Source organism: Gymnogyps californianus, chromosome 3 (genome assembly GCF_018139145.2).
Source record: "Gymnogyps californianus isolate 813 chromosome 3, ASM1813914v2, whole genome shotgun sequence".
In the NCBI taxonomy this organism is placed as follows: domain Eukaryota; kingdom Metazoa; phylum Chordata; class Aves; order Accipitriformes; family Cathartidae; genus Gymnogyps; species Gymnogyps californianus.
The window spans coordinates 43,678,540-43,701,378 of NC_059473.1; the positions used below are offsets into that span (position 1 = coordinate 43,678,540).

Sequence of the window (22,839 nt, forward strand, 5' to 3'; positions counted from 1 at the left end):
CTGGGGCCATGCTGACTACCCTATCCTTTATGGTAGGCTTCTGAAGGACAGCCTCAAACCCATCTTGCATTCCTCTCCACAGATCAAAGGGGAGTGCATGCAGCGAGTAAGGCAACCGGATACTGTCACCGTTTTGTTGGGGATACCCCATAGTTGACCTCACAGCAAAACTAGGGGCTCCAGAGCACAGGACTGTACCTTTGCTGTTGAAGAACAGTTATTAGGCTCACCATGTCTTAGATAAAGCCGCAGGAATGAAAGAATATAGTGGACATCTTCATAGAAGTGGTGTGGGTGGGAAGGGCCGCTGATTATCCTGCAGGCACAGAGATGGCAGCCAAAGCTGGAAATCCCTGAAGGGAAAGCGAGTCTCATATGGGAACAGGAGAAAGATATAATGGAACAAAACTGATAGCCTAGTAGAGCCTTTTCAGTGTCCATGTGATTCTCTAACCTTCATTATCAGATTGGTTATTAATTCAAGAAGGTTCACCCAGTGTAGGTTTCATACCTCTCTATAGTTAGTAACTCCGCTGCAAGTTTCTACATAAACATCTTTGTTCATCATCTTATCAAAATTAACTCATTTTTCATTTGGAAAAGATAAAAAAAAGTGCATCTTCCTTTCTTGAACAGCAGTATCTGTTGCAAACATAGGTGCTTTAAGACGCCATGAATCTTGTATCTAAGATGTTTTTTACACAGCACAACTAGTTGATAGTTCAGTGGTTCCAAGGTGACTGGTGAGAAGGAAAACAGCTGTTTTCCTAGCTGTAATAAAAACAAATGCAATAAAGTCAAACATTGACAATCTATATTTCTTCTAAAAATAGTATACATTATAACAGAAGATAAAAGAATAAACTGAACACTCAGACCCAATATCTTGTAAACAGATATAAAACTAAAAAAAGTGTGTACATCTCAATTCATGCCATACAAAGAGGAAAAAAATATTTCAAGTATACTAATAAGTAATCCAGTGTGTGACGAAGTTTAAGGCTAACATTTTCAACCTCCAGTGTTGAATTTATACAGAACCCACATATGAACTCTCAGAAGCAGCTTTATTTCCACCAGACATGAGTCCTTGCAGCTGACATGGACTTTTCAAGAGCTTCAAAAGATCAGAACTCATTTCCATAGGACAACAGTGTTTCTTCAAAATTTTACAAGTTTTAGCCAGAAAACAGGAAAAGGGGTAGATTTCAGTTGAACATTTTGATTCAGAAATGCTGCTGCATCATTTCATGTTCCCATTGTGAGTCTTAGGTGACGGCTCCAGGTCCTTGCTGGACTGGATCTACCAAAGCACAGCATACTATAATATCACACACCTATAGCTGTGGTATGTTATGGGAGAGAAAAGCTGTTGGCATACATGCCAGCACTCATCACTCAGAACAACTTAACACACAGACACATGATCCTAAATCATGCGTATAGTAGGCCCAAGGTATAGGGAATAAGTTGAACAAGCTGCATTATGAGCTATTTGCACGTACACAATGGATGCCTCTGTAGGAACTGAAAATAGCAGGCAGCCCACCCACAGCAGTAGTCCTCAAAGCTGATTCTAGAGCTCCTAACTAAAGACAGAAGATCATTTGCAAAAGTTAGAGTTGACAGACATGTATCGCGAAACCCCTGTTCTTAGAAGAGGAACATGAAACATTTGAACTGCAGCCCCAACAAGATACAGCAGTAAAATTTCCTCTTTAAAATATGGCTAGAATACTTACTGTTCTAAAGAGCAGCAGCTTTTTTGAGGAATGGTTAAAAAAAAAAAAAAAAGAGTTATTAAAAATTCCAGTCTTCCACAAGCTTTTAAAAAAAGAAAAAACTCAAACCTCAAATTTAGGTCATTCTTTTCACCTTGAAACTAGTCTTCAGCTTCTTGAAGTCACTAAAATAAAGCTAATTTATGTCACCCCAGAACTACTACCTGACATTGAAAATGTTAGTCTTTACTTCTAGCTCCTCTGTAACCATATCGCTCAGTATCTATAATACAGTATTACTAGAGGTCCCTTTTCATTCTCTTACAGTAAGAAACTCAGTATACAGCATTAGACTTCCCTCAGCTTTGCTACTAATTCTTAGTTATTTCTACTCAAGAAAAGTAAACAGTGCATCAACCTGTTTCCCATTCTAGTTTTGCCCCACATCTTGACATACTGTTCACCAGTGCTTTGGAATATACACCTATGTACATAGTAGTATTGTCTGAGATGCTTTTAGTAAGAGTAACAACTATAAGTATTTTTAAGTCACAACATTTTTGTGTGTGGCATTATAGCTGTAAGTACTTTATACATCGTATTGTATAACTGATTTTTCAGGAGTTCTTTTAAAACATTAGAACACAGAAGAATGGTAGGAAAAAGACCAATTTCTAAAATACTTAAGATGTAAACAGTGTAATTCAGAGTATCAGAATTCTTTGAGAAACAGCAGTTTATACCACCCTAAGTGCTTTAATAACCATCCACCTGGACTGTAGATGAATTCACCTGTTAGTTTCCCATTAGAGTGGCTTTAATCAATACATAAACTTGTGGTAGTTTCATGCAAGTGTGCAACTACTTTGGTGTGGGACAGAAAGTAGGTCAACCCACAGGACTGTAAAGAAAACCACAGCCTGTGAAAAGGGAAGTTATAGTCAATACTAAGGATATACTGTGGGTGAGGCATTAGCTGTCACCTCACACTGCAAAGCAAGAGGCATTTGAGATAAACAGATAAGTGCACTCAGAGTGTATATTGTCTTCAAAACTTTGGAAAGTAATTTTAAGTATAAAGCATTTTTGGTCCCTAGTGGTTATGGGCTGGAAAGTCTCTCTGAATTGCATTATTTCTTGTATAGCAAATATATGCCCTATGATGTAGAAGTATGCAAATAATTATTTTGTTTAACATCTATTCTTGTTTATAAAGGAGATTTAAAGCTTAATTTGCCTGAATGTGATGTTGAAACATTGAATTAATTGTAACATGCAAATCCAAACTGCTACTTGGAACACTGAGGTGTTGCTGTGCCAAAAACAGTGTCATAAAGCTTAAAAAAAAATAATAAAAAAACCCCAACCAAAACCTCATCATCTCCTAGGTAGAACATATAAAATCGTGGAAGGGCTGCCAGAAAGGCCAAGAGACTTGCCTTCTAATTGTGGCTTTCCCAATAGCAACAGCACACAACAGACATGGTTCACAACTGCTGCAGTAAAACCAGTGCTCTGGCTTTTTCATTCCTCTTCTGCGTAGGAAGCCTATGAACAGCAGCAAAGAAACTGAAGGCATTTGTAGAGTCAAGACCACAACCTGCATTATTCCATACATTTTTGGAAGGCTATCTCTGCAACCCTGAGGGCCCAGAACATATATATGTGTATACAGTACATAAAGCTTACACAGTATACAAACTGTCAGTACAGGCTCTCTCTCCCTCGCAAGGGAAACTTCCCATGTACTAGGAGCAGCTAGTCCCCCCGCTTAACACGTACGGACTAACAACTTCCTCTGACCTAGAAGTCATTCTGGTAAGTTCTGTTCCCTCTCTTGGGCCATTCCTCCTCCACCCATTTCAGCAGCACTTTCACAACATCAATTCTCTTATAAAATTTACAGAGATCAATCAGCTGCTCCACAGTTCTGTCACTATTCCGTAGCAAGAACTCCAAGGTGGGACTTTGGGGCTTCTGTTCAAGGAAACACAATTCATCATAAGTCATCCCCCACTTGCTTGCTAAATTTCTCCAGTTTTTCACTGTTGGGTGGCAGGGATCCAGCTTTAGCCTCACTGTGTACAACAAGTCCTCATCATTGAGCATGTCACTGATGGTCGGTGCACGAAATAAGCACAAGGAGCAGGTGCCATTTTCCTTGCATGTTTTCTTGAGATCTGCAGTGAAAACCATTACATGGGGAGAAGTTAGGATCTATTGCTGTGGCTTCACCGAGAACAAAAAGTTAAAAGCACAAAGGGTTGAAGAGTATTATGTTCCTGTGAATTGTTTCTGAGAAGGTCAGACTAGTGACATGTAATGCCTTTCCTTATGAAGTACTCATGAAATTAACTTTCTAAGACCTCTCTTCACTACGCTCAGTGGCTATAATCAAAAGGACAGTAACTTTGAAAGTATCATATTTATACTTTTATAGAAAAGGCATGCAATTCAATCCAGTGTGTGAGCTGGGATATTCCCCTTTTTTGCTTTTGGGAACTACGTCACTTCCTTGAATATGCCATAACCCCTGCTTACATCACCAACAGGATTACGTCTGCATTATGTGCATTTTGTATACATATGTTGTAGGATGAAGGAAAAGGTTTTGCATTTCTGAGCTGCTGGCTTCATAACATGAAATATTTGGACCAGGAGAACCTCTGCTGACAGCTGCAAACACAACTAACATCTAGTACTTTAACACAATGAAAAAGTGGAAATGTTCCTTTGCTTTGTAAGGGCTCTTAGAATAAAAGCTGTCCCTGTTCTACCAAGCAAGCCTATTTTAAATGTATATTATGGAAAGGAATAAAGTGCATACTCCTCCATGTGTGAGAAAAATAAAAATACCAAGTTGCTGGAAGTAGGTGGTGATATGTTCTAAAATCTGTATCAAATACTGAAAATTGCCATTTAGAGGTCTCCCACACACAACAGTCAATATCTCCCCAGCATTGTGAACAATGTGATGCTATCAGACTATATTATATATTAATAACCCGTGAAAGCATGTAGAAACCAGTTCTAGTCATACTTCTACTTAAATACTAATACTAAGACCTTTAACATTGCAGTGGTGTAGGGCATTGTTTGAGCATTTTGGCTGCAGATATGATCTTAACTCTCCCTGCTCCTTTTTGAAGGCAGGGAGAATTTGGTATGGCTGAAGAGTAGTAGATAATGGACACAGCCTAGAAGCACTTTCTAAAGCTTCTGCCCTCCAGCCTCATTGTACAGCTTGAAACAGGGAAGTACCTGGTCCTACTTGGAATAAAACTTTTTGAAAAAGGGACACTACAATAAGAAAACCGATATTAAGCAAAAGAGTGATTAAAAACAACAACAGAAAACAGTGACACACAATTTACAAGTACTGGATCAGTGCTGGTCTAAGAGACCTGAACTGTATCTCTGGCAAAAGGCAAATCTGGTACTCAGTGCCACCTACTCATACAGATAACAGCATCTGTTAAGGTTTTTTTCTTTGTTTGTTTTCATTTGCAGTAATTATTGTCAGATTGTGTGAAAATTCCAGAAAGACCATCAAATTGTGATTTTTTTATTCTGAGTACTAGTGCCGATAAAAGCAACACAGCTGAATGTAGCTTCTGCATGCACTTTGGTTTTTGTTTCTAAGGGAAGAACAGGCTATTGTTATTTTTGTAACGTTGCTCATCAGCTTGCTTTTTTAGCAGGCCAAAGACAACTTCTGAAGTTTTCAACAAGTTCGGACGTGCAGCAACAACACTGCCGCAGACACATAAATTCATACAAATGCTCAGATTCCCAGTTAAGGGGAAACATGTTCTGGTGACATCTTTCCTCACAGGTATTCCACAGGCCTTGCAGCTGTTCTCTACAGAAATATGTACATGAACTATTCTGTTCTTCTTGTGCACCCTAAACTCTTGCTGAAGTGACACAAAATTTGCTTGCTTCACTCATACCAAGGTTTAGTTATACAAACAAGGCAAAATGAATGTAATCCAATCAAAGTTCTGGCTGAGCTCAAAAGGCAGGAGAGCACCCTATCTGAATTTCATCTTATTTTGCTTCGCAAGGATGCCAGAGTAAGTTTTATCCTCCAACAGAAGCAGGGAAGAAGGGGTAAAGAAAACACAGGGCACAGTTACAGGTAAACAAAACTAAACCAACCTGCTTCTTGTGCTATACCGTGTGCAGACTATCAAAAGCATCATAAAGAATCCTGCTTTTCTAAGACACCCTGTGTCAGATACTGATGAGCAAATGATGACCTACTCACCTAATTGCATGATCCTAATGCTACATGATAGGACAAGCTTCTTTACTAACAGGAAATTCTCAGCTGTTCACTGTTAGATTAGCAGGGCTGTATATCATCCACACACACCCCACCCCCAGCTGAGCTCATACAATTATGGGGTAAGCCCCCACAGCCCACTGCCAGCTTCTGCTCTCTCCAGGTAGCTGTTTACAGATTTCTTCCAAAGGTGGATGTACTAGATGTATTTGGAAAGCCCAACTTACACATTTTGTATGGTCTGCGTTATTGATCACCACCCTGTTTAGAACAAAGAGGAAGCTGTAAAAGTGACACTGGTAATGAAATGAGCTCCACAAGCATTGACTACCCAGGCAGTTCTTGCGTTATGACAAATAGCAATTTTTAATAAAGTACTTTCAAAGAAAATCTAGGAATAAAATATGTACAACAGTAAAGCTCACATATTACCTGTAAGTGATTCGTCACTATGGTTTTGCGTGTCTTTGTCTTCTGGCTACAAAGCAGAAAACAAATATAAATCAAAACAATGTATTTGAACACCAGAATAACTATTTGGCTAATCTACAAGTGGCAGGAGATTACTTAGAAGAATCCCGAGCTACTTGTAAAATCAGACAGGGAATATATCTGGTTCTGAGGAATTACTGACAATCTGCAGTCTTTTCAGGCAGCATTTTCATGCTTTGGCTCAGAGAACTGCCCTGTTGGTTGTATCCACTGAACAATGTCATCTTTATTAATGATATGCTATGGGGTTACATCTTCTGAATAATTTGTTCTTAATCCCTCAACAGCTGTTCAACAATTCATATGGCTTGATTAAAAAGATTTTTTAAATGCTTTGTAATGAAAAAACCCATGAATTTTGCCTGTAGCATGCAGCAGTAAGGGATTTTTTAATTGATCTAGGAAAAGTGGAGGAGCTTTTTTTACAAATTTCTTTACATACATAGGAAGCTTTTTTAGACAACAGGTGGACTTGAACATTTCTGCTGGTTCACGTCTAACCCTCCTCCTGTTCGAAGTAAACATTCCCTCAGTGGCTTTTTGCCTGCTAATTAAACATAATGAAATTACTTAGCAGCTTGAGACTGCAACACACGTCGTAACATTTCAATTCTACTATTTAGAGAGCAACATCTAAAAACTGGAAGGACAGCACCTTGATCCTAGAACTGCAGGAAACTGCAGCTGCCCTTACTTTAACTACGCAGGTGTGGAGCCAGGTGAAATAGCTTTCCTCTGTTGAGGATTTAAAGATAAAAGCAGAAGGGGATTTTCCTCTTAGATAGCTGCAATAAAGTATTGTTGATTTTTCGTATTGCATCATTCTTCCAAAACTATCACAGCAGGCTTCTTAACATTTTGCAGGCTGTGCATGCAAACACAAGTCAACTGGGTAACAATATAGTGTAATAAGATACTCTGTTCCTACCTGCTACACCTTCTTACTAAGAAATCCACTAAAAATAGAATATAGGCAGTTTCAGTTGATGTGGTGAACATGCATACATTCACAGTCCAATTACAAAGAAGGTAAACTACCTCCAAAATATTTGAAGACTTTGTTAGGAAAGGAAAAATTTGCATGCTGTTTTCAGCATTTCTTTATTCCCTGAAAACTGCAAGATCACACGTGCAACATCAATTCACCCCACAAAACATCTGCTCTCTGCTCAAGAGAGACCTAACACTGCACATGCCACTTGCAACAGAATGATACTTGCCATTATGTTCTAGTAGTTTACTTTTCCACTGGCACCACGTAAGCTTTCTCTGGACAGAGCTTTTTAAACATGAACTTGGCCTTCATGGCAACATGTGAGCACCCAAAGTTTGAGAAAAATTAAATCTGGAGATCCTGATTATAGTCATTGTCTCCATTCCCACAAATTCCTTAAAAAGGTAGAATATTATTACTGAGCCCTGAGGAGCAAATCCCCAGAAGGGTAACTCACTGGGAGAATGAGGAGCTGCCCATCACAGCTCAGCCTCCCCAGAGATCTGTTTCAAAAGAAACAAACAAGCAAATAAAAACAAAAGGGAAAAACAAAAAAAAAGTGGATACTGTTCACTTAGTTTGCAATAGCTAAGTTGCTGTCCTGATCTTCAGTAGCATTTCCCAGACTTTATGAATTCATGAAAGTTCAAACTGAATTGTGAAAGCTAATACCTAAATGCCTTTAACAGATGTCATTATACTCACATCTTGTGATAAAAAATAACAAGAGTGGCTAGTACTGCAAAAAGTACAAAGAAAAACAGGGATACTTACCTGTGCCATACATCTGTTTTCAAAATTTGTATTTTTACTGATCAGTTATTATCCACTTTTATCAAGTCAGATGCACTCAGGTTTATTCAAGATCATTTTCTTGTAATGTAATTGTAATAAGACAATGTAGTGTTACTACCCATGAAATGAAGACATTAAGCAAGAATATTTTTTGCCCACAACTAAAATCCAATCAACCTCTACTGGTCTAATCAAAGCCATAAACCTATGCACAGTCTGAAGATAAACAGAAAGTTTTCCAGCTCTGTAGAACCATTAACACCCTAATACACTGAAATATCTTTATAGTGATTCTAAGCTGGCAATAAATGCTCTCTTCTTGATGATGGGAATGAGACCGTTACCTCCATCATCTGTGAAATGCATACCAAACCCATGTTTGTTTCTGATGAAATTCAGCTGGGACTCCGGCATAAGGAACTTCTAGAATTAAAAGTTCTTCATCTCGCTGGAAAATGCTCATTCATTTCTCTTCTCCAAGTTTTCTGCTCAACCCAAAGAGAATCAATTTGAAATTCAGCAAATAACATTCACTTGAAAGATGGTAACCATGGAGCATGGGGGTCTCTCAGCATTGCCCACCCTATGGCAACGTAAGATTTCACAAACAGTGGAGCCTGTTTCCACTACGGGAAGAGTAGTGTCCCAAAGTCAAAGCAGAAAAGTCAAATGCCTCCCTAAGGGCAAAACACAAGGAGCCCAAAACCTAGGACTCCTTACTTTCACCTATTCTCTGCCTTGGCTCTATTTTCAGCAGGAAAGAGGGAGAGCATGCATGACAAAGCCTTAACTCTTTGTTGGCTCTTCTTCAGGGCATCTACACACTAATCAACACCTATTTAAACTACAAAGTACATGTTAACGATTAAATAACCTTTCTTCTGCTCTTCTCCACAAAAGCTCACTTCATTGAACTCTTGAAAAGAGAGCCTGTTTCTGGTCTGTTTTACTGAGTAATTCCGTGCTCTCCAGATATAGTCTGAAAATATATTTATTTGTTAACATACTTATTTAATCAACAGCAATAACTTAGTTCACATTCAGGTATCATTTTTCTTACCTGCTGGATTAGGCCAGAATCTGACGTAAGGGTCTTGATGTTCACAGATGCAATTTCCAATGTAACTTGATCTGTTAGGTATTCCTCATCTAAGACAAAGACTGTGAAACACTAGTCTTCCACCCAAATACAAATCTAAATAGTAAGACTATCAAACATAAATTATAGGTGTTTAGCATACAAAATTTAACTCCATATCATAATCAGTCACTGGGAAATGCTGGATTAAAAGCCCAAAATATTAAATTGGCAGAGACTGCAACAATCATGCAGAGCATGACTGTGCGAAGAAAAATAATCCTTGCAGAGATTAGATATTAGTGTAGGAGTTGTTTTTTAAACAAACACCACACTATTTTTGGAGCAAGAATCATGTTCTTCTTTCAGAAAGCTGACCAGAGAATATTAACTGAACTAATACATCAAAGTAGGCTGAAGAAAACTGTCGCAACTCACTATAATTTTCACAAGTCACTATAATTTTTGCTTTACCTTTCTTATCACACTTACAATGATAATTGTTGAAATACGTACTACACAAATATTTACCTTTTATTCTGCCCCTTTGTGGACTGGGCTCATCCTACTTATCTGTACTACACAGGAGTTTTCTGAAACACTGAAATAATCCATTTCAAAGTGTGTTTATCAACTGCCCTGGGAGTCCACTGAAAAGCACAACATTCCCCAGTACAGCACAAACTCTATTTACCTTTCAAGCTTCACTTCAGCCCTCAAAATGGGGTACAAGGGATACATAAGCCCTTTGTGAACCTTGTGCAAACAGACAAATTTCACTCTGCATGATTAATAAGGTCCTCATCATCAAACCATTTGCATAATTCCCCTGGGTCAGGTGCTAACCAACCATTAACATGAGCTTAAAAGAGGTTATATTCTACACATTTTTACACACAAGAACTCTCCATGGTGGTGACTACGTTTGTAGTGCTGGTACATTTCCATTTGCTATTTGTTTAGTGGTAAGATCTCATTAAAGAACAGCTATTATCTTTATGAATCATCAGATAACAGAAAGAAGACATATTTCCTTATCTCACTCAAGAAATTGATCTGAATCAAATAATTCATCCTTACACTTGCAAGAAAAAAAACAAAATCATGATTCTCCTCTTTTTCTGGTTTTATAAGACTGTTGAAACCTAAAGCCAAACAGTATTCCACCCCCAACAGGGTAAATATTTAATGAGGATCATCTTTATTCTTTATGACTGTAGGTCCAGAGACAACAACAACAACAAAATTAAAAAAAGTCTGGCTGAAAACGCAGAGTATGAGCATCAAAATTCCACTTCATGTGTGTGGAAACATTATGTGTGAAATTTGTTCTATATTTGAGTGGAGGTAGAATTATAAACAAAACATGATGTGAACGTTAAGCCTAGTCCTGCAAGATTAAAAGGTCCCTCAACTCACCTTTAATTCATAATCAGCACAGGGTACTAAGAACTTCAATAAGTTATGGCCCCCAAATGGCCTATTAATTAATTGACCTACAAAAGCAACAGAACAGCCCCCGGCCAATGTACTGTCTATTCAAACATTAAATCTGAAGCAAACATAATTTTGTGTTACACAGAATCAGACCTGCACATCTGTAACACTTTGTAGCTCACAGATTCATATTTCTAAGTCTGTATTTTTATAGGAATAGTTACGAAAAGTCATTCTCAGAAAAAAATTCAAATCATGGAAATGAACAGAATATTAAGAGGTATTTGTATCCCTTTCAACTCCAAAGGGGAAATGTCAAGTTATATTAGTACTTACATCTTTTTACACTTAGCAAGAGGAAGCAGAAACTAAAATTAAAAATAAACCAAGTTCACTTCCTTTCTACAGAAAGTGCTGAAATTCCTACTTCCTCTTAGCCTTCCTTTTTAAATTAAATGCATTTAAAACATGCAATCTCAGATTTCAAACAACTTTGACAAATTTCAAATTTAGGAATTTGTCTAATTAATTTTGAGGAGCACCTAATGTCACTGGTGAAATAAAAAACAGGACATGGAAAAGAATGTTACAGAGAAATTGCTTTAGTGTTAATAAACAATTCTGAAGGAACAAACCACCTGCCTGCAAATAAAGAGAAAGTAGTTTATGATTTCAAATAGTTTTAATCTCACATTCTCCTTCCCTACTGAGCAGCACTTCTGAGAAGATGCTTATTTCCTCTGGCTGGCTCCCTCAAGCCCCCAAAATAGTCTCTAACCTTTCTTGAACCCCAGTGGTATGTTGCTCACACTCCTCAGCAAAAGTTTCCATTGTGACTAGCTTCTGCATAGTTTCCTGTGTCTGTCCCCACTGCAGACATGCTGTGCAACACAGGATGGAGAACACACTACCTGCAGAGTGCTCCTCAACTGAGCCCCTGCCAGTGCATTCCCTGGACACAAGCCAATGGTGAAGCCTGGGATGACAAAAAAACCCACCCCACATGTCAAGGAAACCATAAAGGGGATATTCATACTGTGTAATCCAAGTATTTGACTTCAGTGCAATACAGAACCTGGACTCAACTCACTCCATTTTCAGTGAGGAGAGGCAGGAACTTGTGCAGAGTAGACCTATATCAATTCCCAAGTAGATGGTATTAATACCTGCTGAAGGTAAAAGATGGCACGAAGAGTTAATTGGTTATAGGGCTGAGAATGCAATCAGAGGCAAGAGACCTGGCAGGTATTTCTGGATTATATTGCTGATAACCTGAAGGCACTGGTAATCTCTTCAAAGAGAGATGTTTGAGAGTGTCTGAACACTGTTTTTTGATGGCACCACTGTATTTTCCTTCCAGATTGAGAACCAAGATCTTCTGATGATAGTTTTAGGCTGACTTTTAGATCAAAACTAAACCTTGGACAGAAATTTCAAAAGTTGTATATACACCAAACTGACCTTAAAAATACAGAAGACAACACTACATTTAAAACATAAACATCTAGGAAAAAGTAAGAGTATTTCAATCTGTTGGATAACACCAATGGTTTTATTGCATGTAACAACACAGATCTATGACACCTGAATAGACAGAATTCACACTACTTACCTTTAGGTACTCCTGTGTCTTGGACAGGATATTTTTCAGTCTGTCACAAAAAGGCAAGAGACACAGATGTTTGTTATTTTGAGTGTAATTGTGCTGGAGAAAGAGTATATAAAACTCCATAATTATAGTTGCATCTCTTAAATTGCTACTAGCTGATCTGTCTACAATCGGATATAGTAACACTCTTACGTGGGAATTGAGATGCTACTAACACTACTGGTTAGCACACGCAAAAGTAACAGAGATTGCTGCTTTGCTGCAGTATTTTTAAAGGTATTACTTTTTAGTGAAAAAGAGATTGGGAAAGAAATTTTGCATTTAAGTAGCAAGATAATCTAGAAAAGGTAATGCATATCACGAGGAACAGAGACGACTTCAAAAGCTCTTTTAGCAGATACAAGCTTTTACTAAAATGTTACTGTACTGAAAGAAAAAATATTTTTCCCTTCTGCTTTAAAATTAAAAAGCTGAATAAGACGCAATAGAAAGCTATTATTACTGAGTGTAAGGGGATAGCTACTGATTTCCAGGCATGTTATAACTTACTATTACACCTGAAAACTACCTCCTTCCCTATGACCCCTACCCTTATGTAAAACTAGGTGTGGCTTTTATAGAAGCTCATAACCAAGCAAACAGATTAAAGACATCTTAATTTAAGGGAGTGGGGGATAAACAAACTTTCATTCGTCTCAGACATAGCAACTTTCCCTCACCTTTTAAAAATACTCCCCTTAGCAAAACACAGCACCTAATTTATTCAGTCCACAAAAACAATCACAAAGTCTGTATCTTTTATTAAAACCTGCTACCACAAATGCATGTACACCGACTGCAATAATGGATCCCAGTGAAGGATCAGCATTTAAAGTACTAGTGAAATTTTCAGAGTTTCCTGCTGACTCCCTGTTGCAAAGCTTCAAAATGGGAAGAAAACACCAACGCAAAGCAATAGCTTGCTCACTTGCCATCCATAAAATAAACCAATGCATTTCAATCTGTTTACACAACTACATTAGACAACAGCCTTCTCTGGGCTACACGGCACTGTAACTTTTCCCTAGAGTAAACAATCCATAGCAACATTAAAAAGAAAAACTCTTAAAAGACTTTACAGAATTTCATATTACTTTTACCTGATATACTCCTTGTCTCAGCATAAGACTGGCATGTTTAATAGCCTAAGACACAAAACCTTGTCATAAACGGTGTTACTCTGTTTGCCAGCAAGCACTAGAGAGCGCTGTTTGGTCTCTCCCTAGGTTCACCCATGCCTGCTGTAAGGCACTGCTGTTTGGTCTTACCACGACTTTAACTCATCAGACAAAATAGGTACAGGAAGGAACTTAGTACGACTGAAATTTTAAGCCTTAGGTAGGTTTTCTTATCCCTCCAACCCATATAGACAGAAGAATGTCAGCACCAATCTTTCTTGGTTGTTTTGTGGTTTGTTTTTTTTTAAATGAAAAAAATGGTACTGTCATAGCCTCTAGAGGCTATCCCATGGAGAGCTCAGCTGATAACATCCAATTCAGCTTAAGTACCTATTGGTATTTTTATTCACACTTTAATTGCACAGGGTTAGTAAATTAAAATTTGTTTATACAATCATAGGGATAAGCAAACCCCTATATATACACGCACGCTTTGAATTAACATTCTTGAATGTTTTACTTCACTTCTGAACTACATAACTGTAGAGAGCTATAATGATTTTAACTGTGTTAGACCAGAAACACATACCACTGTTAAGGAAAGAGTGCTTGGATCTGTATCCTCCACTGGCTCTTTTGCTGCATGGTCTGCTGGAAATAAGAAAGCTTTATCACTGCATAATCCTCAAAATATTTCTGTCTGGCAATTCATATTTTGCTTCTTTGTCTGACCAAGATAAAGCACAACTATGCAGCCATTACATGCATTATGTCAAATTACATTTCCACAAGAAAACATGACGAACTAGAAAATGTCAGAGCTACTAGCACATAGATGAGAAACTACATGCAACAAGGAAACCCAACTCTAAGCTAACAAAAGATAGACTTAAATGAAAATTCTAAATTATTTTTAGTTAAAAAAAAAAATCACAAAGCAATTCCACAATAAAGAGTAAAATGCAGCAAATCTGCTAAAAGGTAAGTTCTGTTCTCCCAGTGACAACACTCCATTTTTTCCTCAGAGCAATAATTCAAACAGTAAACATACCCACTACAACAAAAATTAATACTACAATAAACAGCAGATTGTAGTACAAAATCTAATAAAAAACCATATTTGAGGTAAACATTAATTATTTGTATACAATGGAATCATAAACTTCAATTATATTAACACCAAAAGGAAAGAAAAATAAATCTTCAAAGTACTTGCAGGTGAATCATTAAATGTCAACCCCTCTACATCAATGGCTAAATTGACAAATAATAGTGGGGTACTGACCAAAAGTGCACAGAGAATCGGAAACAAATCTCATACAGAAGTCAGGATTCACAAAACCACTCCTGTAATTTAACATCATCCTGACATTTCCTCGAGGAATCTCTTCTGTTGATAAGTATCACGTTTTCAAAAACTGAAAAGCATTTTACATTATGTAGTAGGATTTTCACTCCATTCTCGTCACTCTCATTCTGAAAGTCCTTATACTTACTACAAGTACACATTAAATGTTTTCAGCCACAACCAGTAAGAGGTGATGGGAATCAATATTTGGTGATTACCTTCTCCCAAATATAGAAATCAGTGCATTTAGAACACAGTCCCAGAAATTAACTACAAAATGCACAGTATAAACAGTGAGCGCCAAAATAGCACAGAAGTTACACAGACACTACTCTAACCAACTCAAATTTAGCATAATTGTTTATTTTGGGATCTACTCCTACAAATCTACTCAATACAACAGAACAACAAGCTAAAAGGTGATCAGGCCCAGTCAGCATGGGTTTATGAAAGACAGGTCCTGCTTGACTGACCTGATCTCCTTCTATGACAATGTGACTCGCTTAGTGGATGAGGGAAAGGCTGTGGATGTTGGAAAGGCTGTGGATGTTGTCTACCTAGATTTTAGTAAAGCCTTTGGCACCGTTTCCCACAGCATTCTCCTGAAGAAACTGCCTGCTCATGGCTTGGACGGGCGTACTCTTTGCTGGGTAAGAAACTGACTGGATGGCTGGGCCCAAAGAGTGGTGGTGACTGGAGTTAAATCCAGTTGGTGGCCGGTCACAAGTGGTGTTCCCCAGAGCGTAGTACTGGGGCCAGTTCTGTTTAATATCTTTATCAATGATCTAGACGAGGGGATCGAGTGCACCCTCAGTAAGTCTGCAGATGACACCAAGTTGGGTGGGAGTGTTGATCTGCTTGAGGGTAGGAAGGCTCGACAGAGGGATCTGGACAGGCTGGATCGATGGGCCGAGGCCAATTGTATGAAGTTCAACAAGGCTAAGTGCCAGGTCCTGTGCTTGGGTCACAACAACCCCATGCAACACTACAGGCTTGGGGAAGAGTGGCTGGAAAGCTGCCCGGTCAAAAAGGACCTGGGGGTGTTGGTTGAGAACTGGCTCAATATGAGCCAGAAGTGTGCCCAGGTGGCCAAGAAGGCCAAGAGCATCCTGGCTTGTATCAGAAATAGTGTGGCCAGCAGGACTAGGGAAGTGGTCGTCCCCCTGTACTCAGCACTGGTGAGGCCGCACCTCGAATACTGTGTTCAGTTTTGGGCCCCTCACTACAAGACACTGAGGTGCTGGAGCATGTCCAAAGAAGAGCAACGAAGCTGGTGAAGGGTCTAGAGCACAAGCCTTATGAGGAGCGGCTGAGGAGCAGCTGAGGGAACTGGGGTTGTTTAGCCTGGAGAAAAGGAGGCTCAGGGGAGACCTTATCGCCTTCTACAATCTGAAAGGAGGTTGTAGCGAGGTGGGTGTCATTCTCTTCTCCCAAGTAACAAGCAGTAGGACGAGAGGAAATGGCCTGAAGTTGCGCCAGGGGAGGTTTAAATTGGATATTGGGAAAAATTTCTTCACCAAAAGAGTTGTCAAGCATTGGAACAGGCTGCCCAGGGAAGTGGTTGAGTCACCATCCCTGGAGGTATTTAAAAGATGTGTAGATGTGGCACTTAGGGACATGGTTTAGTGGTGGACTTGGCAGCGCCAGGTTAACAGTTGGAAGTGATGATCTTAAACGTCTTTTCCAACCTAAATGATTCTATGTTCTAAAGCATAAGATAAGGCAAGACTGTACAATAAACAGGCCTGAAAATAAAAAAGGTGGCAGCAGTGGGACAGAAGCAGCCCCAGGGCTCCGAGACAGAGCCATTCTCCCTCCTGCTTCTGGGAGGCAGCCCCATCAGCAGCAGTTCCTGGGTGTCTGGTGCGGTGCCCAGCCCCTCTCTGCAATGCCAGGTAGAGTCTTTCTTGGCGCTAGTGCCCACAGGAAAACCAGACGCACTGTCCAGGCAGGTGGCACATGATCAGAGGGGTCAGATCTACAAGGTTTGAGCACAGCCTTTGCACACAGACACGCTGAATGTTTTAAAAAGGCAGAGGTCTATGAAATTTCAGATGAGCATGTTCACACTGCAGTACAAAGTTTAGGAAGACATATGCAGAAGAGGAAAAAACCCCAAACCAAAACTCCATATTCTTGTCACACGTGCCCTTTTTGGTAAATATGAAATCCCTGCTCCAGAAACATAGTATTAACAGAATGCTCTGGATAAAGCCTGTCCTGACGGCAAGAGCCAGCACAAACTGCCATAAGCTTCCCAACTCAAATGCAGAGAGGCTGAGAGTCAGACTAGGATATGAGAAAATACCATAAGCTGGCGTAAGACATTGCATGACAGTAGGGCCAAAAATGGAGGCTCCAAAGCGGGAACTGTAGTGGAGAGCTGCGAAGGAACTGGAAAGGGAGCTGGGGCAAAGAGAGAAGCCCACCCTGTAAAGGAAAGCTGAAAAAGAAGGAGGTACTGGGAGCCAAAGAAAGGCTCCAGGGAAGAAGGCTAGCCCAGGCACCCCTAGTTTCTCCACTGTCAGCAAAGACCGAACAAACCCAGTGGCAAAGCATGCAACTTATCGTCAGTTTATTCTGGAGGCCTTACAGCTCCTCCTTATGGATTCTTAGATGCATTTAAAAAAAAAAAAAAAATCTTTCTTTTGACCTTGTAATATAAGAGGAGCCTTGAGGTAGATGAAAGCAGACCCCACAAAAGCTCCATGCCCTGGTCAACCTTGGTGACTACTGTAGCTATGGTAAGGGCTTCATCCCCTATCTTCTGTTACATCTCCAAGATACGGCCAAGGTACATAGCGACACTGGTAATTTACTTTCCACAATCCAGAGGGAAGCACTGAAAAAATGGGAGAAGCTCCACGAATACAGGCATTTGAAATGAGGACCTGACAGACCCCAGGGTGACTCTACAAGAGGTGATGGGGTACAGGGTGGTACCTTTGACTCCTGCTTTCTAGGTCTCACACAGAAACACAGTCACTGTGAATCTGTGACTTTGCATCTTTCTTGCTTAGTATCTATCCTGAAAAATATTTTAAAACTGTATTTCTTTTCCTATACCTCAATTTCTTCCATTTTGTTTTTCTAGTTCTTTATGAAGAACAGCAAGTTCCATGTTTTTGAGGTTGTAGAGCACTACCAAGTCCCAACATTTTCTGTAAGTGGCATGTATGTGTATGAATATTTGCACCTAAGAATAAAGGCTCCACATACTGGCTGCGGATGATTCACCATGGTCTTGTTGACCATTGATAGTACGCAGATAATTTGAAAACCACAGACTTAATATTTAATTGTGAATAAGGCAATTAAAATGCCACGTCCCCTCTCTCTCTCCCACAGCATTCTGCAGCTCATGTCATACAGCTGGATGCAGGTGCACAAATCAGCAGGGAGGAAAGTTCTCTGTTTATCTCAAATGTAAAACCTCCACAGTTTTGCATGTTGAAAGGCCGACAGGAAATACAGGTATCATCTGACTATTCAGTGCAGACCATCTGATTTCAGTTACTTTAACAGAGAGCTTGATAACAACATTGTCTGGGATCCCTCAAAAAATCACTATCACCACACTTCCCACCTGACAGCATACAGCCACTGGCCTACATTTACTTCCCCACACTTCTGCCAGGAACCACACGTGAGTTGACTCAGATGGACATAAATCAGCACGTATAAATTGACTCGGACAGACAGAAGTCAGGTTCGACGGTTGCTCCCAAGGTTCCTTTCTGCCGCCCAGCACCTGCACACTGCTCAGCAGCTGCCATGGCTCTTCTGCCTGAGCCTGTCCAGTATAACCAGTCTGCAACAGGAGCAGCAGACTTGTACCCATCACCACCGTTTCTCTCTGTTCAATACTGCTACTCTAACGGGGATGCAATGCTGTGCACTTACCAGTGTGAACAGTTTGTCAATTTTATATATACACAGGTGTATATATGTGTATACACATTCAAACTTCTAATGCTACACCTGCTCTTCGTCCTTACATTGGAAGGAAGCCTGAAGGTAAGTTTCGGAGACCTCAGCATTTTGACCGCTAAGCAGGAGGGGGTTCACAAAGGATCATGTAGCAGAGATGGTATTCCCCTCTGTTACAGTTTTTTCCCTGCAAAATAGCCTTGACACCACCAATAGTGAGTGAAGCATGTAAGGTCTACCGTAGTTATGCAATTCAACCATACACGTAATAAGACCTCTTTCACACCGAGGCTGGGCATACACATTAATAGTACAACTTAGTACAACTCAAACAAAGCGATCACCCTAATACTAATGTTGTTCATAGAAGTGACCCTTTGATTAAACCCAAATCAAGAATGGTGCTTTGACCAGAGGCACGTGAATTTCAGATTTGAATAAGAGAAGGAAATACAGCAAATTATATTAGAATATTCAGTTCTCTGAAAAATCTAAGTCCATCAGCACTTGTGCATTTTTGTTTACTGTTAACTGCTCAAAACTTTGTCACTCTCTGAGCAGACAGGTAGGGAAAAACAGTGATGCTGGCACACCTGTGATGAGGTACTCAAAAGTCATTTGCACCATTAGCCATGTAAGTTAAAAAGCGTGGGCTTCCTAACCACCCAGAGTCTGGGATTTTAAGAAAATGGCTTTTTAATGTGCTGTTAGCAAGCACAAGCTAACTTACACACTAAACACTGGAGCAGGCTTGACAAGACAAGTTGCACTAAATCACATCAGCAGAGCACATGATAAATTATTACCATGCTTAATTAGCGTGTGCAGAGGAGGAAGGGAGCAACTAACAAACCCTTTTAACCTCGGCCGGGGCTAGGCTCCTCACCTGGCTCCCATGAGCAACGGCCGCGGGTTACTCCCGCCCGGGGAGGGAAGCGGGGCAGCAGGGCTCCGCGGGCCGCAGCCCGCGCAGCGCCTGCCCCGGACCCGCGCCGGGGCCTGGGAGCGGCCGCCGCCTCCCCTCCCGCCGCCCCGCCCGCCCGGCTCCCCGCGGCGGCGTCCTCACCTGGGGGCAGCGGGTCCTGCGGGGCGGCCATGGGGCGGGCGACAGCGACGGCGGCGGCGGCGGGGTCCCAGCGCGAGGAACGAGCGGCGCCCGCCGACGTGCCCGGAACCCCCGCCCGGCCGCGCCGCCCCCTTCCTGCCGCCGCCCCGCCCGGAGCCCCGCCGCAGGTAGGGCCGGGCGCGGGGCCTCGCCTCGCCCTCCGCGGGAGGGAGGTCTCATCCCCGGCGGGAGTCGCGCCGGGGCCGAAAGCGTGTCCGCCGGGGCCAAGCGCAGCGGCCGCCCGGGAGCCCGCATTTCCCTGCGGGAAATAGCGCTCTCCCGCGGATACGTGGGGTTAACTCCTCTCGGCGGGAGGTACTCCACTACACGAAACCTCCGTGTTTCATTAACGACACAGACATAGGATGCATATTATGGCTTAACAAGTAATACTAGTTTGGAGCTAAAGGAAGTTACTTCAGCAATATAAAATCAAGTGCTCGCTCTCCTGCTCTTACAGATATTTACGCGCTTAAATAACTGCCTTCAGACAGGGAGGGGTGGTCTCCATTAGGATTTAAGGTGCACCTGCAGATAGCTCACAGTGCAGAGATGGAGTTTAAGAACGCAAGTATTGCAGAGCAACAATCATAAACGGCACTGGTTTTTCACAAATATTTAAAATTCATCTTCTGATGCTACAGGCACTTCCAATACCATGATGATGTCAAATCTTTGTATGTAATTGCTTTGGGGCCTCATTGTCGTCTCTGGCAAATTCTCTCACTTAAGGTTTCAATATACTTAAAGTAATACAGATTTCTTAAGTGGGGTCCATGCATGAAATCACTTTCTAAATAAGAAATATCATGTATTGCTATTTATTGTACAATACAAACAAAAGAAACCAGCACAACTGAATTTGCCATTAGAGACCACATTTGCGTGTTAGCCACCTTACTCGTTTATTAACAAGGTAACTTTACAGCCAAATTCTGCTCTGTTACACTGGCAGAGCTCCAGTTCAGTCAACTGGCTTACACTGGAGTAACTAAAAGTAGCCTTTGGTACATAAAGCATTTAAAATTGAGTGCTTTTGCACAGATTATTTTTCATCTCTCATGCATGTTACAAATCTAAAAAAAAAAGTAATAAAGAATAAATTGCTCTTATTTTCAGAATTTAGATTGAATACAGTGGCTCATGCTGCTATTTGGCTTTTCATTAATATCAATAATAATGTTTTTTCAATGATTTTGTTGTTACTGAATTTGTGAATTCTTGCAAAAGAGCAAGTCTTTGTGAGGACAGCTCTCATGGTGTACCTCTAAATCATCCTACCAGTGAAAGTACTAACATCGTATTTAGAAGATTCAGAGCGCCACCCTTATTTCGCCTGAGATAAATGGAGGTTTTGCCATTGGGTTATACACGCATCTCTCTATATATATCTCCAAGGTAGAGCTAACAGATCACTAACACTTCTGTAATTCATGATGTGTAAAAACCAAAGTAGTATTTTTTTAGGCTTATCACTGGAGTCTGGCTGTTCAAGGTATGGGTTTACTCTGCTTCCACATTAATATTGAAACTCATTCTCAAAGAACGGAGGCATTTCTCAGTTTAAAAGGGCAACACCACGTCTAATTAGAAATAAAATTGCTGATTCTTTATGTTTCCCTAGATTTCCTTAGAGGCACAATGTTTTTGGTGATGGATAATCAGGCTGAGAGTTAGAGGGCGGAGAAAGTGTATTCTTACCAACACAGATCAGCACAAATGCTAGAGTAATAATTGGAGCCTCTCCTATAACTGTAAGGAAAGACGAAGCTACAGCAGAACTAAGAATTTTCTGGATTTTAAATCTGCCAAATTTATGCCTCAATAAAATGAATGCAGTCTCTGCCCTGAGGACGTGCATGTATGTATTGCCTCTGTGTGCTGTTTGAGGACTACTGGTTTTAACCCCAGAAGTAGATATAGTCAGTGACTACAAAAACTTTGGATAAATACATGTATAATCTATATAAAAATGTATCCATTAACATCCTTCAAAATATCCCTGGTGTACTACTGTACACAGGTGGCTGTAAACTACAGAAATATACAAAGCATTGGTGTTGGGGGCTAAGCCAGGTTTTACCGTCAATGTGGCATTTACTCTTCTGATAACTTACAACCTGAAATCTTCCTACATTAGGATTAAAAAATGATTTTAGTAAACAATAACAAAATAATTTTAGCGGAACAACACTTGTGCCCGCAGCCAAAACTGGTTAATGTTGTTAAAAATCATGTATTTTTAAAAGTGTCTCTGTAACTTACATTGGCTTTTCAGTTTGAAACAGATTTTTTTAAAACAAATTATTCATAAAGAACTCTTTAAAATAATGGAATTTAGTAATAGAAGCGAATAGTCTAGATAACTTTACTGCCTCAAAACTTAGGTTAGTCATCATAATTTAACAATTTTTTCCTAGTACTGAAGGAGGAGCCTGCAATTACGTATAAATATCACTAGAGCACTGTCAACAGTACAGATTAATTTGGCTGTTGCATGCCTGTTCTTGTATCATTCTTTAATGAGTGATATAGAAATCTTTGTTTGTTACTTAACTGACCAGTCCAGAAAGCCAGCAATTATTTTGGCAAAACTAAATAAATATAACTGTATCATAAAAACTAAATCCAGAATAAGATAACTTCAAGCAACGGTATTCTCTAAAACAGTGGATTAACCTTCTCATCAAATGTCTATACTTAAGTACAATCTATATCTTATCTTGCTGTAACCCTGCAAGCTGCTAAATTCAGCGTAACTGATGATAATGTGAAGAGTTCAGGATTTTGTAAATGTCCACTCAAATACAGAATTAATAGTTTCAAATAGTTTTTACACATCAAGTATACACATGCCTCTTCTCACCCCTTTCCTGGCCCCATCA

The 22,839-nt window shown here is 40.1% G+C and overlaps 1 protein-coding gene across 4 annotated transcripts; it reads right to left on the reverse strand.

The window, feature by feature from the left end:
* Positions 1 to 736: 736 nt before the first annotated feature.
* On the reverse strand, positions 737 to 19,974 carry EDARADD (EDAR associated via death domain). Of its 4 annotated transcripts, none has more exons than XM_050894877.1 (7): positions 19,916 to 19,974; positions 14,161 to 14,219; positions 12,418 to 12,457; positions 9,351 to 9,451; positions 6,442 to 6,487; positions 3,626 to 3,901; positions 737 to 3,269 (listed from the first exon to the last, which is right to left on the reverse strand). In XM_050894877.1, exons 1-7 carry the CDS (start codon positions 19,944 to 19,946, stop codon positions 3,106 to 3,108), a joined length of 717 nt encoding a protein of 238 aa, XP_050750834.1. In that variant the 5' UTR covers positions 19,947 to 19,974; the 3' UTR covers positions 737 to 3,105. The 4 variants fall into 4 exon arrangements, with proteins under 4 accessions (XP_050750834.1, XP_050750835.1, XP_050750833.1 ...); XM_050894878.1 differs by having other exon boundaries at positions 9,351 to 9,439; positions 14,161 to 14,222; positions 19,916 to 19,963; XM_050894876.1 differs by having other exon boundaries at positions 14,161 to 14,222; positions 19,916 to 19,963.
* Between the last annotated feature and the right edge of the window lie 2,865 nt (positions 19,975 to 22,839).

What these genes read in the sequence shown, in the direction of transcription:
- EDARADD (XM_050894876.1), bottom strand. Translation starts at nt 19,946, where the DNA reads ATGGCCGCCCCGCAGGACCCGCTGCCCCCAG. An exon ending in ATTCTGGCCTAATCCAGCAG is followed by an intron (nt 6,488 to 9,350) that starts GTAAGAAAAATG and finishes TCTGCTTTGTAG; the next exon opens with CCAGAAGACAAAGACACGCA. An exon ending in GGAGCAGCTGATTGATCTCT is followed by an intron (nt 3,270 to 3,625) that starts GTAAATTTTATA and finishes TGCTGTTCATAG; the next exon opens with GCTTCCTACGCAGAAGAGGA.